Here is a 20,209-nt window from a genome sequence, read left to right as displayed (position 1 = left end):
TTCAAACCTGATAATATCGTATGTAAAAGTTCTGAAGGATAAAAGAACAAAAGATGATGCGTTTAACACAGGTGATTTCATAGGTGGCGCTGTTTTGTTAAAAAAAGAATTATACAGCAGTGATTTTGTCCACATCGCTTATATTCTCCGGTCATTAGTAGCTGTAAATTTATAATATACTATTCTGTATTGTTTGTTTAGACAACTTGTATCAATTACAATGTCTCTATTTCAGAGGCCGACCCTTCCATCCGAGATTATAGTGGCAGAAAACCCCACCACTACCTCACCAAGTGGCAAACCGCCAAGAACCCCTTCGGAACACGTAAGCAACTGTCTGAATCCTCTATTGTAATTCCACCCCCCGTGGAACGTACTCTATCTCGTTCTATTTCACGAACTAAGAGTTTGCGACACACCCCTTTCTTCCGTAATGCACTGCACCAGTCTTTTCTTCGTACGGCTAAACCAAATCACTTGCGGTCGTCCACTCGTTCGAAACACAGTTCCGTTGTATTGTGAAAGGGGAGCTCGGTTATGGTTGGAATGCACTGGAAAAAGAACCTCTAATTTTGTTTTAGTTTTAAGAAAGCAATTCACCGTGTGATTATTGATTAGGGTTATTTTGTGATTTCGTATTAACATAATTTTGACTTAGCCAGAGTAGAACAAACTACATAATGTGATATATATCGTACAATAGCAAAATCGTGGAGATGTTTAGCTACTTAATATGCCATTAATTATTGTTATTACACACTTATTATAAACATTGCAACATAGATGACTAAATAGATGTATAGGTCACTGATTTAAACCTTGATTTTTATTGGGTGTTTTAATTTGCTGATTTGTTCCCTGATTTCTTCCAGCGAGTCTGTGCTGAGAATCACAAGAATGCAGTTGCTTGGGATTGAATTATTCAACTAATATTTATGTAAAGACTATAAAATATGCATCTAACACTGGGTGGCATGTTGTTATTGGGATGATCTCTTGCTAACTCGTTTTAATTGTTGTCATGTGGTTGTTTTTGTACGTTTCTTGGGGGAGATTCCCGGATGAAGTCTGGAGAATTTAGAAAATTTTATCAACTAAAAATCACGTTTCATTTTGAAGACCAAAGAGCTCTTATGTCGATCTTTATCAAAGAAATGTATTTCATTACTGTATATCAAAAGGGACCCAATTCTTAATGAGCATAAACATGATCAGCAGACACGTTTCTTTCTGGACTTTTTATAATTACCGAACATTGGACAAAAAACTTGTTAGGGTATTTCAGTGTGAAATATGGCGTTGTAGGACCATGCTGATGTGACGTACCTTCAGTCTGAAGTATGTAGCACCAGGATTACTCTAATGTCTGGTAACTAATAACGTACCTTCAGTCTGAAGTATGTAGCACCAGGATTACTCTAATGTCTGGTAACTAATAACGTACCTTCTGTCTGAAGTATGTAGCACCAGGATTTCACTAATGTCTGGTAACTAATAATGTACCTTCAGTCTGAAGTATGTAGCACCAGGATTACTCTAATATCTGGTAACTAATAACGTACCTTCAGTCTGAAGTATGTAGCACCAGGATTTCACTAATGTCTGGTAACTAATAATGTACCTTCAGTCTGAAGTATGTAGCACCAGGATTACTCTAATGTCTGGTAACTAATAACGTACCTTCTGTCTGAAGTATGTAGCACCAGGATTTCACTAATGTCTGGTAACTAATAACGTACCTTCTGTCTGAAGTATGTAGCACCAGGATTTCACTAATGTCTGGTAACTAATAACGTACCTTCTGTCTGAAGTATGTAGCACCAGGATTTCACTAATGTCTGGTAACTAATAACGTACCTTCTGTCTGAAGTATGTAGCACCAGGATTTCACTAATGTCTGGTAACTAATAACGTACCTTCTGTCTGAAGTATGTAGCACCAGGATTTCACTAATGTCTGGTAACTAATAACGTACCTTCTGTCTGAAGTATGTAGCACCAGGATTTCACTAATGTCTGGTAAGATTTCTTCAGTGTGAGACTTGACACACCAGGATTATACTAATACCTTGTGGCGTATCTTCAATGAGAGATGTGGCACACTAGGATTACACTAACACCTTGTGACGTATCTTCAGTGAGAGATGTGACACACCAGGACTACCCCAACGCCTTTTCTGACATATTTTTAGTAAGAGATAGAAACAATGTAAAATTTGACAACTTGTGTTCACGCTAATTTCTTATGACGTATCTCAGTGTAAAATATGACCGTCTAGAATTGTGCTAACATTCGATGTCATGTCTTAAATGGAACAGTCCAGAATGAGATTTGTAACTCATTTCTTCTTTCCACCATCAGATACATGGTAGTTTAGGTTTACGTTATAACATTTCTTGACATAATGTAGGTGTAACATACGCTTTTTAAGGTCGCAGTAACCACAATAGTATTTACTGACTACATTCTTGCGCGCATGAATGAGTCTGAACTTGCCAGTTAATTGACATGGTTTGTTAATGTCGCATCTAATATGGTCTTTAGAAAGTGGACCCGAACTTGGTAACATGCTCATGTTACTTATTATATACATAATAGTCAAATTGTATTTTTAAAAAAACCAGGACTTATCTCTGTCACCCGTGTTGTGAAATATTTTAGACTGTAGTACACCAGTTTTATTTTGATATGATCATTTCAACTTATTGTCACAGCGCCATCTAGCGGCATCTTAGGTAGAATAAACTGTTGCTGTTGCATTATTGAAGCCATTAAATTATTTATACAAGGTTATGTGCACAGAATTTCGCGCATGGTCTCCACCCCTCTTTCCAGCATGTAAGGCATGTGTGGATTTGGATGCCTCACACAACAGGTTAGGAATGTCTCATCAAAGTGTTTTGGTAACCAGAACTGTTTCTGCTCATGTTTCTCACAACTGTAGGTCACAACCGTTGGTTTACCTGCTGTATTAAGAAATTCCATCATGTCGTTTTTTCCAGTCCAAAAGAAACTGTACACGCATGTGCAGAAGCCCTTCTACATATTTTTCTGTGATTTATTTCTTTTATATTTGGTAATGTATCCGAAAATAAATATTCTTTGTTTAAATGTTTTACGTGTTTTTATTTCGTTCTAATTTTCGAATCGGATAACAACATCCTGCATGGTTTTCGTCAGAGGTTAATTTTGCTTTCTTTTGCCTGAAATATTAATATTGGAAACCTGTACTTTATCATTGTTATTACTAAATCTCTATTTAACCCTCTCTTTCTCTTAACTGGCTTAGCATTATTAACCACATTCTAACCTGTGGGGGATATAGTCACAGAAGACGTGATGGAAATCTCTTATGGGCTTGTTAGGGTTAGCGTGTATATAAAACAATTATTTGGAGGAATCAACATTATCTAACAAACACAGGATAGTTTACAGTAAACAAGTGTCACAAACTCAACTGAACTATTTTGTTATTTAAACCACTGCATTCACGGTTTATTGTTGTTGTTGTTTACCTTGCATAATAGTGAAATAGAATCAGAGCATTGAAAACAACAGAAAAGTTGTGTTTTGGGTTTCCACGAGATGTTTGATCTATTAAACTAGATTACAAAGTTTTCTTAACATTATGCATATGTGTGGGTGGGTGTGTAGTGTTATATTTTTAAAAGAAAACTTTCATAGCCTTTTGACTTTTTGCCACCTCCCTTTCACCTTTATAGTAAAACCACGTGATATTTAGTAGAAGTATCAACATTTTAGAGGGTACTCAAAAAAACTAATCTTCTATTGAAAAATTTTTGGAACGCCAATAATCTTAATACTGAGTTCTTTCTTCAACATCAGACTTACCTTACCGAAGGATCAGCTAGAAGTTTCAAAATTTGAGATCAGACTATAAAATTCAGTGGTGGATTTATCCAACCGAGCGTCAAGGCTAATACCGAACGATCTATAAGCCTCGAAATATGAAATCAGACTAAAAATCTAGTGATGGGTTTATCCATCGGTTTCAAAATGTAATAGCGAACGATCTAGAGCCCCAAATTATGAAATCAGACGACAAAATCCATTCATAGATTTATCCATCGATTTCCAAATCTCATAGCGAATGATCAAGAAGCCCTAAACTATGAAACCAGACTATAAAAATCAGTGTTTGATTTCTCCACACATTTATTTTTCAGAAATTCATATTGTCGAAATAGATATTTGTTTATGAAACGTTGTGAAAATTATTGAACTCTAACATTTTTAACTGTTTGTAATATTCAAACGATAACTAATAATAATTGTAACAACATACCTTCCGAAGTACGTAGGTCCGGCATAGCCATATGGTTAAGGCACTCGACTCCTACTCAGAGGGTCGCGGGTTCGAATCCCCGCCACACCATTGTTACGATCAATTCCACTATGCGTTGGTAGAAGAATAGCCCAAGAGTTGGCGGTGGGTGGTGATGACTAGCTGCCTTCCCTATAGTCTTACACTGCAAAATTATAGATGGCTAGTGCAGGTAGCCCTTGTGTAGCTTTTACGCGAAATTCGAAACAAACCAAACCTTCAGAAGTACCGTATATAAAAACGTTTAATAATCTTAGACGAAGTTCTGTATCAAGTTTTAACAAATCTTTCGTTATCTTTTGTTATTAATCCCATTATTCATATTTATTACGTGTAGATGTACAAAAACGATTTCTTAATGAACAAGTATAATAAATAAATTGAAGTTTATTAAACGTTAATAGTATTTTTTGTAATTAACAAGTGTTACAAACTGCAGTATAGAAAACAATTTAATCATTACGTTTCAATTTTTATTATTGCCATCTAGTGGTAATTTTTGATAAATATTTTTGTACTCGTGACGTCGATTTCGTGTAAAATAACTATATTCAAAACGTAACGAAAGTTTGTGTCACGTGATATGAGCTTCGATGCATATAAGCGCCATTTAGTAATTTATTAAAATTCAACGGAGATATCTCGTTTCGGTTTAAGGCATAAAGTCTCCATTGAAATATTGGTTAACACAAATGAATTAACTTGTAATAAAATAACATTACTAATTATCATAGTCATTTAAAAGTTAATTAGCAAATATATTAAAATATTCAAAATAATAAGAAAGGAGAAATCAAACTATTCGTTTACCGACACATTTATTTAGTGTATACGTATATATATATACATAAGGGCAAACAGTGGTTTCAAACTTTTCTACGTTCGTAAAATACTTTAATTATCACTAACAGAAAAACAATAGTGTAGAGATAAACAAGTCCTGTATCCGACCCAATATGGCGAACGTTCGACCTGTTTTTGTAACCTTAGTATAATCAAGCAAAAGTCTGTTTCAACAGGCGTGCTAATGATGATGCGGATTTAAACAGTAACCCGATTCACCGATTTCTGAAGACCCGGGAGACTGTGTTTGTGTGTAGTGCAACTCGATCTGCTCGTCCATCACTCCGGCTGACAAACACTGTAGTTAGTAGTTTGCATTTGAATCGAGTGGCAAGGAAGTGTGAGACCCTCGGCGCCGAGATTACCGGCTGGAGACGTGAATTCGTTTGTTCTTCTGTTCCGTGTTATGACAGTGGATGCCTTTCGAGAACGTTGTGTGCCGAGAACAGAGAACTCTTGAATGTGCCATCATTGTCGTTATCGTGGAGGGTCGAAAGAAACAATGACTAGATGGTGATTGCTTAGGTCACAAAGTGCTGTTTAATGACGTGTTTGTACATGTGTAGCTGCACGATCAAGAAATTTTGTGTTGTTTTCTGAAATACGCTGGTATTCAACGTCAGTACTTTTAAATTCGAATTTATTTAGAGTTGGTTTAGTGGGGGTATAAACAGTACAACATCTATTTCGGTGGGTTGGGGTATAAGACATTAAATAGTAGACGATCTGATTTAAGGTATTGCATTATTTCACAAGCATACTGCCTAAGATTACGTGGCAATACGTTAGAAGTAAAAGAAAAATCAAAATCTCTACTTGAGCTGGTAAACAGAGGGCTAAACGTTAGCTTTGAGTTACTTTTTATTAACCACATTGTAGTTTTTATTATTTTATCATGATTCACAAAACATGGATCTGCAATTCAGCAAATATTGTATAATATGTGTTCACGTCTAATGTGCTTGGAGTCGGTGTTTACGTAATATTAACAGGCAGGTTTATTTGTTTGGTGCGTGAGATCCAGACGAAGAGATTGGATCTTTAAGTCGCTAAAATAACTCACTATGTAGCTTATCTCGAAGAAAACCATAATTTCATGACTGCCTACGCTGCTAGAATTGAAAGCTTCAGATTCTGATAAATTGCAAAAAATAAATAAACAAATAAAAATTAAAATTGCAAATTGTCGCAACTTTATTCGTCAAATAAAGATAGATACAGTTTAAAGAATATAAGAATGCCCAGTAATATTAAACTCGTATATTTCTTTATTCGTTTGACAAATATAAATAAACGATTTCTAATTACAAATCAATTATTGATACTGTCTTTTTCTCTTTTTTTTTCATAATAATAGTTCCACACTTAGACCCTGCATAGCCAGATGGCTAAAGCACTCAGGCACCTAATCTGGGGTCGTGACCTCGAATCCCCGTCACACCAAACATACTCGTCCTTTCAGCCGTGAATGCGTTATAATGTGACGGTCAATCCCACTATTCGTTGGTAAAAGAGTTGGCGGTGGGTGATGATGACCAGCTGCCTTCCCTCTAGTCTTACACTGCTAAATTGGGGATGGCTAGCGCAGATAGCCCTAGTGTAGCTTTGCGCGAAATTCAAAAACAAACAAAACAGTTCCACACTTCGTTTTTTAAACCTGAAGATGACTTAAGAAAGTCGAAACGTTATTCTCTGCTTATCACTAAATATGTTAATACTCATACCAGCCATTATGAGATACAGAAAGTATAATACATTTTAGACTGGTGCTAATACCTTAAGTAGATACACTGTTCAATAACATCTGGTTTATATGGAATAGATATGTTTACATGAGAAAAAAAGTAACTGATTAGGTTTTATAAAATAATAATTTCGATAAAACTACATCATTTTGTCATTTAGTGTTAAAACAGTAGCATGCTTTTCTGTTTTAATAAAAACCTGTTATAAGAATTTTTTTTCGATAAGGGTAACTGATAAGTGAAGCCTTAGTGTAGTGTTGTAATTAGCGTACCAGACTGAAGATCGAAGGGTCCTAGGTGCGAGACATAGTGCTACCAAGTGTGCTTCGCACTTTTAGCTATGAGCGCGTTATAAAAGACGCAGTTTCGCTGTTCGATTGAATAGATAGTCGATTCAGGCGGCGGATACTACCATTTGTTTGCCTTCTTTCTAATTGACAATTTAAAATCATTGACTGCTATGCCTGAACCACAGGTGTCTTTGACCCGATGGTTAATCTCATTCCATAAAATGTTCATCTGAACAAAGTGATAAATTAGTTTAGAGGGCGCTGCATGTTTACCACGTAGATATCATGACGTTTTAATGTAATCACGTGTTAAGAATGACGCTATCAGAGTGTAAAAAAAAAAAAGTATCTTGATTTACAATGTGCAAGTTGGACCACTGTATAATATCAAATAATAAATCTAGCGTAATCCCACAGTATTAACACACTTAGGTTGCCATATGATGAGTTAAAAGGACTTAGAAACTTCATAAATAACAACATACTGAAGTCGTAGGTTATGTTTTAACGACAATATAGTTAAAACTCTATAAATATTACATACAGTAACATTTAAACTTATTCATGCTCCATATTTAAAACTAAAAACAGTGGCGCCATTTCAGAAGCTTCGTAGGGACGAGGGGCTAAATCCTAATGTATACAAAATACATGAACTGTTAATGACGTATCACGGTTTATACCTCAACTGTTATAACCAGGGAGGATTCCGTGCGTTATAAGAAAAGTAGAAGCAAAAAAACGTTAAAATTTCAACTTCGTTTTTCCTGTATAATAATATTAGTAACTCCCATAATCACAGCCAATTAACATTACTACTAAAAGAAGAAGAATAATTAATGTTTAGACGGTGCAACTGTCCTTCCCTCACCCCTCCGGCCTTGCATGGCCAGCGGATAAGGCACTCGACTCGTAATCCAAGGGTTGCGGGTTCGAATCCCTGTCGCGCCAAACATGCTCGCCCTTTCAGCCGTGGGGTGTTATAATGGTACGGTCAATCCCACTATTCGTTGGTAAAGGAGTAGCCCAAAACAACACTGCTAAATTAGGGACGGCTAGCGCAGATAGCCCTAGTTTAGCTTTGCGCGAAATTCAAAACAACCAAAGCAATCTTACAACTCAAACCTGTCTGCGTTCAGTGTTCCGTGATCACGCGTTTCTTAAACGTTTATATTCACTTTGACCGTTATTCTCAGGTTGCCAGTTTTCCATGTGTACAATAGTTGGTAGTGACATAAGTTGTGCCAGTGTCTTCTGTAAATCTGTTAAGTTACTGATTGTTTATGGTATGCCATTGGTGTGGCTTACCTTTATACTGTTTTTGTGATGTAATTCTCCCAATTAATTTATGTGAAAAATAACATTGAGATGGGGGATTATGGGGCTATTTTGTCAATATATAACCTCAATTAAAATTGAACCTTGAAAAAATTTAAGGTATGGATTTTCTTTTAACAATTTAGGAGACGAAATTAAGATATTAACACAATGTTCCTATAAATAAATTATTGGTAGGCGAAAGTCAACGATTTTATTATTCAATAACTGAACAATAGCAGAAGTTCCCGGCTGAGGAGGCGGTAAGTCTTTGGATTTACAACGCTAAATCCAGGGGTTTGATTCCCTCTGGTGGACACAGCAGATAGCCCGTTCTAGCTTTGCTATAAGAAACACACGCACACTACAGCAGAAAATATAGTCATTAACTCTCGTTTGTGAATTACTCCTTTTAGGAAATTGTAATACATATTATAGGGTTGAGGTGTAACTCAGTATAACTCATTGAACACAGTTACAAATCTAGTAATTTGAACTTTAGTTAATTGTAGAGATAACATATAGTTCTGCTTAACTGAAAAGATAAAAGTGTCAAACATTTTTAGTTGAATCATGTTCTAGTTCTTATACATCAAATTCCACCAAGATGGCGCAAATTACTATTACCAGTAAGAAACGTGTTTTCAACAAATTTTGTGTAATTGTAGCCGTAATTTACATTAAGTAAAATAAATAGTTATGCTTTTTATGAATAATGTGGAGTATAAAAACGAAGTTAGTAAGTTCAGTAAAGTTGTTTTTCAAAGTACGTCTTCGTTTTTTCATGTTTTACTTTGTTTTTGTAAATTGTTGCTTCCGATTCATATAAAAGATTTTTAAATATGTATGTGTAATACATGTGATCGTTTATTGTTGAAATCACTCTGAGGAGGGCAATAGATAGACTTTAGTTCTATTTAGTAATAATGTATATTTATGCCGAAAGAGGGCAGCACCGCCCAAAGGACATGTCAAAGTAATACCGCGAGGTGTAATGAGCTTTAATAGTACTGACTCACTAGCTAAATATGTGTAAAAAATTTGAATTTGTTGAAAAATGAACAACGGGGAGTCTAGTGGGGTTTATGAATTATATTTTTCAAAAGTGATGCTGGCAGTCCCTGGGGTTACAGTGTTACAACACACTATATAAAGACCCAATATGCGATAGTTAAAGCTGAGGGAGAAGAAGGAAAAAAGCCCGCCACGAATTTCTGCTGCTAATGTTCTCTAGTTTTACTTTACTGGAAACACATTAGCCACAGCAAGAGTAAACGAGTACATTATCAGAGAAAATTGACGACCATTAGCACCCAGCCACTGAGCAGGAATAACGCTAGGGTCTTCAATATTTTATTGGATACCACCTGTCAAATACACGGTCCCCGAGCTCTGCCGAGGTGGTCAGTTGGAGATTGGGGTTAACATCTCCATGGTGTAGAGCATTACTCACCAACTAGAAAAATAATAGCAATGAAAGACGTCATAAACCAGCTTACACTATAGTTAATTATTTATTCCCTCCGCACTTCCCTCCATCAACGCTAGAGTATTTATAACGCACCTTAGTAAATAAAAGAAAATGCGTGTATTATTTTAGGAAGGATATGATGCTTTATCTCATAATACTCCATATTCTATTAAATTGTCCCAAGCATTGAAGCAACGAATATCCAACCACTGCTTACTTTAAAACAATTAAAAACACAACAACAAATTTATATGTATTTTAATTACTAGCTGAATGACTCACCGTATGAACAACGGTGCACGAGTTTTCAAATTGCAAGCATCCATTAGTTCGGTTCGTTAAATTAACATTGTCTTCAAATTCGAAAGTCAACGATATATTTGGAGTATCTCATCGTGATTTTACTTTTGTTTTTACAGTGATGATATATTGCGGTCAGGCAGACCAGTAAAGGTAACACGTGTACAGTTCGTATATCGTAAGCACGTGTACAATTTTTTGTTTGTTTGATGGTTTAAATCTATGACTCAGTAATGTATGAAATATTTATTCCCTTAAGGCGATGCACGTGTCTCTTGTTTAGAAGCTAGTAGTAACCTTTTCACTTACAGAGAGGGAAAGAGCGTAGAACTATTTATTCTGTTACTAATGTCTCATAATACAGTAGCGGTATTAGAAGATGGCTGCTTTCCTGAAATATGAATGTAGTCTTACGGAGGTTATTAACATTCTCACTATAGGATGATGACACGTGGTTGTTCTTTACAATGGATATTTTATGCGTTAGAAGCTGATTTTGTTAGACAGAGTAACTGATATTTCTTGCGATTTTGTTTACTGTACTTCAAGTTATGAACACGTTTTATGGTTCGCGTACCATTATTGCAAAACACGTTTCGCACTCTGGGGCCGTAGAATGGCTCTGAGAGTGACCGTTCATTGTTTGTTTTGAATTTCGCGCAAAGCTACTCCAGGGCTATCTGCGCTAGCCGTCCCTAATTTAGCAGTGTAAGACTAGAGGGAAGGCAGCTAGTCACCACTACCCACCGCCAACTCTTGGGCTACTCTTTTACCAACGAATAGTGGGACTGACCGTCACATTGTAACGCCCCCATGGCTGAAAGGGCGAGCATGTTTGGTGCGACCGGGATTCGAACCCGCGACCCTCAGATTATGAGTCGAACGCCTTAACCCACCTGGCTATGCCGGGCGAGTGATCGTTGAATCCCACTATTCCGTCAGCCCAAGACGGAATAGTGGGTGCTATTAACTAGTTATCTATCTCTAGTCTAACACTTAAAAATTAGAAATGTTATGCGAAAATACAAGAGCAAACATACCTTAAATGTTAAAGGTAATATACATATGTGTATATTAATTAAAGCATTATCGTACGTTCCCCGACCAGAACAATGATCGCAGAACTTAATAATAAAACCTTGTCTTTACTGAATTATTAGTTTTAGTTTAAAATTCTCAAAACTCGACATTATAGATGAAAGTGTAGTTTTATTGTGTTTCCACACACAAGTAAGTAACCATGATACTAAGTAACAATTTAAATTTATGTTCGTCGTTTTTTTATTTATATAAATACTAGTTTTGTATGATTGTTATGTTGGATTATAAAATAAAAATGCATTTTATTGTTTTGTCAAATATACCAAATGTTTGGTGCTCACCAGAACCGGAAATACAAGTCATGACTTTTGTATTTTTATAATGCTTTGATAGAGTTATCGGAACCAGAAATATACTCATGGCTTCCATATTTTGATAATGTTTACATAGGGTTTCCAGAACCAGAAATACAGGTCATGACTTTTATATTTTAATAAAATTTAGATCGAGTTACCACAACTAGAAATAAAATGTTAATAAAGTTTAGGTAAATTTATCAAAACCGGAAATGCAGATTATGATTTTTTCATTGAGATAGTTTAGAGTCACAAGAACCAGAAATTAAATTCGTGACGTCTGTATTTTGAAAAGTTCACACAGTGTTCTGAAAATAATTAAATACCCTTAATGACTTATACTGTCCTTGAAATTTTAGAAGAACAAAAATCGATAACGTTATTACATTTTCCAGGTAAAAGTAAGTATGGTTTGGAAAGTTTAAAATAGGAAGAAATACTTTACTTTTAAAAGAGTTTTCAAGTAGAAGATTGTCGGTTGGTTATGTTAGAAAGATAAACTTCGTTGAACGTTCAAGAGTTGCAAATGATTTTATTTAACATTATACTGTATATATTTTGATTTTTTTTCAGGGTTATTTCAATAGAAAATACTTTCCGCCTGTTTGTTTTATGAACAGTGTGGTAACTTAACATTCTGTTTCTCTTTCCACAGCTAGTGTACATCATCAGCAGAATACTAAACACAATGGTAAGACCATATACATATATATATACGTAGTACATCAAAAATCATATCTTAATCTGCACTCACTACACTGACTTTTCTCATTTAGGTATACATGGTATTTCACAGAAGGTAAGATGTATCGAAACAAATCTATGAACACCACAAGTCAATGTAAGCTTCCAGTTATTCTGTGAGGTGTGTCATCACAGTCATTTTAACAAACAAATGAATCAACTTACGCTGTAGATAAGCATTGTTCTTTGCTCATAACTTATTACAACACTTTAGGGCTCGTTTTTACACTCGCTTGCAACAATCGAACTTCAAATTACTCTCCCGAAACTCGTCCTAATGAACTACGTGAATGAACGATTGTCTTTCAGGCCTGAAATGAAACTTTGGATTTAATGTTCATATTGCACAACTAAATTTGTGAAACGTTTGAAACCTCGCAGTCTCAGTAACAATATTATAATGTCATGGTTATTTTTTATAATTAGTAACTCGCTTACACTAGAAAACTAGCAACGTTGAAATCTTTAGGGAGGTGAGCTGTAATTTCAGGTTAATTGCTATAACCGAGTTTTAAACACACACCACAAAGCGGTATCTAACACATTAAAACGTGTCTTCAAACAAACGTAATATGTTTTATTAGTCCACTTGTGTCAGTTTCACTCTACATGACTAGAGTTTATGAAACATCGTTCTGATTGGCTACATACGATCATGCTATTGAAATTAACACATCTATGTGTAAACACTTTTTATCACACCGAAGTAAGTTGGTTGTTTTCTCTGATTTCCCTAGATGCGTCATGATTAATTCTGGTTCGGTTTCAGATTAACAAATTACTTTATATTTATTTATTGTAATACTAGAAACCAGCACATTTATGAAGAGGGGTTTAGCTTTACCTTTTGTCAAGTGAAAAAACAAACCAGGAAGTTGATAAACTTTAATATAAGTTATGAGTTATCCTAACCCTTGTTATTTTTTTCCGTACTTGGTTACATTAACAATCATCTTCCAACATAACTATTCAGTTCGACCTCTTTTGGACTATCTCGTAAATGTTGGACTTTTACATTCTATTACTGTATAAATAGTAACGTGATTCAGTTCGGTGCTTCATATATTCTATTACTATGTAAATTTGTTTGTTTTCTTATAGCAAAGCCACCGCGGGCTATCTGCTCAGCCCACCGAGGGGAATCGAACCTCTGATTTTAGCGTCGTAAATCCGGAGACATACCGCTGTACTAGCGGGGGGTCTACTATGTAAATAGTCACGTGATTCAGTTTGGTGCTTCATATGTCTATTTATTAAGTTACATTAGTTGACTTACGGTTCTATGTTTGTGTAGCCCTCTGTTCTACGTTTCTCATTACCAGGTTATATTAGTTCCTTGGTTTTATTACAACACCTGTTTATTTGGATAATTCTGGTCTGTTAATTTAAAAATTAACTTTATTTTCAAGTATTTGTTTTCCATCCATCTTACAGCAATTAAACTGCTGTATTTAAACACAAAACATTATGTATTCAACACGCCGTAAAAATCATTACACGATGTTACGTACAAAACAGATCCGTGAATATCATTATTTGAGTCGTGTAGATAACCATACCATACTGTCATTAGTATTAGTTACTAAGATACAATTGTATCTTAGTATCTTTGTGGTTTCCTTTGTGCTTATGTTATACCTTATTGGTAGTGTGCAAAATGTCCGACAAGGAACTGAGCTTCATGCGGATCGGTTCTCTCAACAGTCGTGTGAAGAAAACGGCAGCAGCACTAACAGGCGGTCGAGGGATGGTAAGGTTGAAAAGTTGGGGCTCAGCCGACAACCTCTCAGAGTTGGTAAGTCAGTAAATTATTAACTTAAACCTAACCTCTCACGGTTACTTCTACAGTGATATTTCAATATTATAATATTTTAACGACTAATTTAATGTTTTTAATTAACTCAGTGATGTACATTTTTCCTATTTATAGTACATCTACAACTAATATTAACACTTTTTTTCATGCTCGTCCTTTCAGCTGTGGGGGCGGTATAATGTGACGGTCAATCCCACCATTCGTTGGTGAAAGAGTAGCCCAACAGTTGGCAGTGAGTGGTGATGACTAGTTGCCTTCTCTCTAACCTTACACTGCTACATTAGGGACGGCTAGGGCAGCTAGCCTAACGTAGCTTTGAGCGAAATTCAAAAAAACAAACCAAACTTTTTTACATCAAATAAATGCAATAAAATTAAACCTTATCCACTTTCATTTTTCTCGTATATTTTTTCATTGTATTTGTTAAATTATTTTGTGTATAATTTCACAATCAAAACGTAGTTATACATGCTTGTCAGTTAGTAATAATGATTTTATTTGTTTATTATTTTGTGTATGTGTCTCCAACAAAGCTTGAACGACAAGTGATGCCACCTCCAAAATTAGGACCGATGAAGAAGAAGAAATCCAAAAAAATTACCAGTGCCGAATTTTATGGGTAATAATGAAAACTATCCCTTTCGTAGCTCAAGTTTTATATGTCTGTCAATTGAAAATTAAGAACCATTATGAGTAGATAGTCTCGTGTAGCTTTGCGAGAAAATTTTGAAAAAATAAGCGTCTTGAGGTTGGAGAGATACATATGTATGTGATTTGTCGAAATTTTAAAATAAGTTTTCCTCTTTTCTGGGGAGCTTTCATTTTACACATAACCTGCCTTTTCGAGGTTTATGAATACCCTTATTTAGCAGAATCGGTTTGTTTTGTTGTATTGCATATTATTGTATATATATACATAGAAAAGTTTTTTACACAAGCGTTAAGCCTTGTTACGTCAAGTGGACTAGCAAGCGTAATGGCAGAATGAAACGAATTATTAGTAGCGAAAGGGAACTACTTTATTGAGCGATGACCACATTAACAAAGGTGATTTAATTAGAAATTTAAAAAGTTTAACACATCCCGGTAGATCAGCAGTAGCTTGAAGGATTCACATCTCTAAAATCAGAGGTTCCATTCTTCACGGTGGACTAAGTGTAGATTTGCTCTAGAACAAAGCTTAGCTTAAGCTTTTCTTAACGTGCCTTCTACAACCACTTGTTTCGCCAATATCTGGCACTGACTTGACAGCAAACAATAAAAAGAAACTTTATTGAAAGCTCTTTAATGACGACTTTGCAGAACTGAAAATGAGCGCCCTCTAACGCATTGTACCGTTGTGGTATAGGTTCTCATGTTTTGCATCTTCCAAGTCGTTATGACAACACTTCATGTTCGATTTCAGACCTCTAACTATTTGTACGCCTATTGAATAATATGTACTAAATTCCAAAAGAATAGCTCGCCCCAAAAAATTGTGGTTTATGTTGTTGATTTCATACTGTATTAAACCGATCAAACACTACGTCACGTTGTTAGGCCTTCTCATAACGTTGTTAACATTGTTAGACATTCTACTCTGACGTATATTCTATATTTAATGTTTGTTTGTTTGTTTGTTTTAACAGCATCAACACTGACAAAGGTGACTCTGATTCAGACAGCGCCTATGGATTTCGTTCTTAACTCCCATCTCACCAAGTACAATATTATTCTTTGTGATGTGAATGCAAGACAAATTATTTATAGCTTTTTCTTTTCAGTATAGAACAAAATATTGTACCAAAGACTGAAGTTTGTCCATTCATAAATAGAAGAGAAGTTTAGTGGTGTTATTTCGTTTGTTTCAGAGTTGCTAAGTTACAGGGGGTATGTGTGTGGTATATATAAGTATCACTAGATGGCACGGGTGATAATATATTTAGAAATTTTGCTGAATAATAAATAATTTTTCAAGATGCAAGGTTTAAAAATAAGGTCACTCAGTTTAAGTTCTTTCTAATAAAACAGTATTCACTTTTCTTTACTACTGACACATTTTAAATTATAAATATATTTTTATTATGGCCTTTTTGTTTTGTGTCACATTTACAACGAATCTTTACATTGTTTTTAAGAGCAGTTTAGCTGCGTGTCATCTGCGGATTACGGGAATTCCCGTACCACCAAAGATGCTCGCCCTTTCAGCCGTGGGGACGGTATAATGTTTCGGTCAATCCCATTATTCAAGGGTAAAAGAGTAGCCCAGGAGTTGGCGTGGGTGGTGATGACCAGTTACCTTCCCTCTAGTCCTTCACTAAGAAATTATGGACAGATACCGCGAACAGTCCTCATGTAGCTTTGCGCAAAATTCAAAACAAACTAGTTGCATGACTAGCTTTGAGATAAACATCTTTAAAGACTTTCATTTTATTTTGGCCTGTGGTTAGTATTACTCATAATTCCCCGAACTAGTGACTATGGGGGGAGGGTCATTTATCGTGACATTTTTATCGACCAAGGATTTTAAAAGTGTTTACATCATTGGACCTCTGGTGTTAGTTTTATCAGTATTATTTTTGTTGTTAGTTAATGCTCATTTTATCAGTATATTTTGTTAATGAGTCAGGTGAAACTGTTATGAGCTCTATCACCTCATTTATCTGTTTATATTATACTCAAAACGTTAGTCACGAAGAGGTCTTATCCGGCACACGATTATATCATTGTTTATTTTAGAGAAAACTCATATTAAACTTTATTCTATGATCACCGAGAAGACTCGGACCCTGGATTTTAGCATTGTAAATACATAACCTTACCATTGTCCCACTGCTCACATTTTGGTTCACAACAGTGACATTAGAAATATTCTATTACAGCAAATCAGATTACGATACCATGTTATTCTGTGACTTTCGTTTTTGTAGCATACGTGCGTAAAATGTTCGAATTATGATCAGTGTGTTTTCGTTTCTATAGCATATCTGTGTAAAATGTGTCAACTACGATCAAACGTGCTGTACTCCGTTACAGTTCGTCCTCACACGAGGTTTTTTTTAACCCCAAAATTAACATTTTAATGTAATATTATGTGATTTTTAAGTAAATTTATATGCCCAATTCAACAGTCTTTTGCCTCCCGACTTTTTTACTTAGCGAAAGTGTTCTTTGAGATTGGTAATAAATATATTGTTCGTATAATAACATTGTGTAACTTATTAATCAGTCGACAAGAGAATTTGCACTACCTAGTTGCAAGTAGTATAAAAGATCGTTGACACGTGTAATTCTTTAGTTGTCTTTTATTCTCTGTTATTGAGAACGGAACACGTTATGGAACAATATTTCATCATTGAAGTGAGTGATATGTAATGTTGATTGACTGGTTTTGAACCCGAGTAGCAACACGCAGTCAGTCAACATCATGGGAGGTCTTTTGTTTTTAAATACAGTAGAGCCAGCGTTACTTAGACTTCTGTGTAAAAATAGTTTACAATTAACCCTAAACTTCAAATAATTTTTATGCAACTCGAGAGTTTTTTGGAGCTGTAATAGTTTTCTCAGTGTATAAATTACAATAGATAAAGCCCTCTGGTGGCTCAGCGGCACGTCTAACGACTTCTAACGCTAAAAACAAAGTTTCATTACTCATGGTGTGCACAGCACAAATAACCTATTGTGTAGCTTTGTGCTTAACAGAAACAAATAAATAAAGAAAACGTATCCGAGAAATGAATTACAGTTCAAATCAAGTTGTGACCCAAGACATCCTACTCCATAACGGAGAGTCTCATTACTGAGTATGCTCGCCCTTTCAGCCATGGCAACATTATAATGTTATGGTAATTAATAAACAGTAGCCCAACAGTTATCGGAGGGGGGGGAAGAATGGGTCTTGTTGACTTGCTGCTTTTGTACCAGTTGAAACAGTTAGCCCAAAACCCTCAAATAACTTTGCATAAAATTCAACAAGAAAGATACATTCTCTCTCAACACAGTACTGTATCATCCAGATTGGAAACAAGTATCTCACGAAGATTTGACAGTGAAATATTAGCCAGTCAGTATTGATTTATCACCAACATTTACTGGAATAACCGAGATAATTTTTTTTTAATTGTCAAATTTTATAAACGATGAATTTTGCATTTCAAGAAAAATGTGGAATATTGGATTATTCTCTTATAAATGATAAATTAACTTTGCTTGGAAGTTTGGGTGGATAATTCGGTTGTAGCTCAAAATGCCTAACTGTACAATTGTTTTTTTCTCTGTTTTTTCCAGTCTTTACTCATATCACACATAATATGAATGTTACTGTCATTTCACTACAATATTTATTATTTAGTGGGTATATCAAAATTATAGAAAAACATCTAAGTTTTTACCAATAAACCATCCAATTTTTTGTACAATTACTGCACTTTAAGTGCCTTATATCAAACACCACTTTTACTGTCAGAACATATGTTTTGTACCATTACTGTACTTTAAGTGCATTATATCAAACAGCATTTCAATATAATATCTTGTGAATCTTTACTTTCAGAATATATTATTTTTGTACCATTACTGTACTTTAAGTGCATTATATCAAACAGCATTTCAATATAATATCTTGTGAATCTTTACTATCAGAACATATTATTTTTTGTACCATTTCTGTATTTTAAGTGAATTTAATCAAACAGCATTTCAATATAATATATTGTGAATCTTTACTGTCAGAACATATTTTTTGTACCATTACTGTATTTTAAGTGCATTATATCAAACAGCATTTCAATATAATATATTGTGAATCTTTACTGTCAGAACATATTATTTTTTGTACCATTACTGTATTTTAAGTGCATTATATCAAACAGCATTTCAATATAATATATTGTGAATCTTTACTATCAGAATATATTATTTTTGTACCATTACTGTATTTTAAGTGCATTATATCAAACAGCATTTCAATATAATATATTGTGAATCTTTACTGTCAGAACATATTATTTTTTGTACCATTTCTGTATTTTAAGTGAATTTAATCAAACAGCATTTCTGTATATCATCTCGTGAATCTTTATTGTTAGAACATATTATTTTTTGTGACAACATTCAGAGGTTTGTATTTCATTTTCTGAGGTTTGTAATGTTTCTTGTCTCCCACTATCTCAGAAACACTTTGTCAAATTTTCCTGAAATTTCTCTTATTTGGTCATGTTTGCAGCTAGTAAATTTTCATAATCATGTTGAACTTTTAACATCTCACAAAAATAACAACTAAGATAATGAAAATAGTAAATGTGTAATATATTTTTATGTAGAAAACAGCTCCTAGTAGAGATTTCAAAAGCTAATGGTAGTCAGGAGGTATAATTAGTTTGAAAACTTGTGTAACTGTTTATTGTATTCTGTTCTGTTTGATTGAGTTTCAGTGCAAGTTTGATCTTTGTAACTAAAGAACTGTTCGACTTGCCCACCAAAAATAAACATTCCTTCATGAATTCCATGATTCTCCACGTTGTAACTGAATTAGAGGAGTCACCTGAATAGTACAGAATAGTGAGAATTTTATTATAGTATTAGTTTTGTTCATCTGAAGCGAAAGTTCAAGTTATGTGTTAGAAGTGTATAGCTCAGTTCTTGCAATTTTGACCAATATTTCAAATTTAAAAAGGAACAAATGGGTATTTATTGTATCATATGAAAATTAATAAAAATTAGAAATTTTAACACCTAAACTATTTATTGTGTTTATTAGAAGTTTTGTAACAAAATACTATGTATCTTAAATCTGAAAACAGGTAAGATCATTAGATTGTGAGGAATAGTCATTTACAGAGTGTAATTGTTCCAGACATGTAAAGCATAGACATCTTCCCTTATAGTATATATACAGTGTCCATAAATATGTCCCCTTATGGTATATATCAATCATAGACATGTTTCCTTATGGTATATACAT

The 20,209-nt window shown here is 34.6% G+C and overlaps 1 protein-coding gene across 1 annotated transcript in view; it reads left to right on the top strand.

The window, feature by feature from the left end:
* Nucleotides 1–19,985, top strand: part of LOC143239064 (uncharacterized) — a 44,819-nt gene extending 24,834 nt beyond the window's left edge. The window contains exons 4-8 of the mRNA XM_076479855.1: nt 236–325; nt 12,364–12,399; nt 14,102–14,247; nt 14,802–14,887; nt 15,897–19,985. Of these exons, the coding sequence (XP_076335970.1) occupies nt 236–325; nt 12,364–12,399; nt 14,102–14,247; nt 14,802–14,887; nt 15,897–15,954 (416 nt within the window). The 3' untranslated portion in view covers nt 15,955–19,985. The remainder of the gene's footprint in view (nt 1–235; nt 326–12,363; nt 12,400–14,101; nt 14,248–14,801; nt 14,888–15,896) is intronic.
* The last annotated feature ends 224 nt before the right edge of the window (nt 19,986–20,209 follow it).

The sequence above is a fragment of the Tachypleus tridentatus genome, chromosome 13, assembly GCF_004210375.1.
Source record: "Tachypleus tridentatus isolate NWPU-2018 chromosome 13, ASM421037v1, whole genome shotgun sequence".
In the NCBI taxonomy this organism is placed as follows: Eukaryota; Metazoa; Arthropoda; class Merostomata; order Xiphosura; family Limulidae; genus Tachypleus; species Tachypleus tridentatus.
The sequence above is the reverse complement of the archived record's forward strand: the minus strand, read 5'-3'. Positions and strand labels throughout refer to the sequence as shown.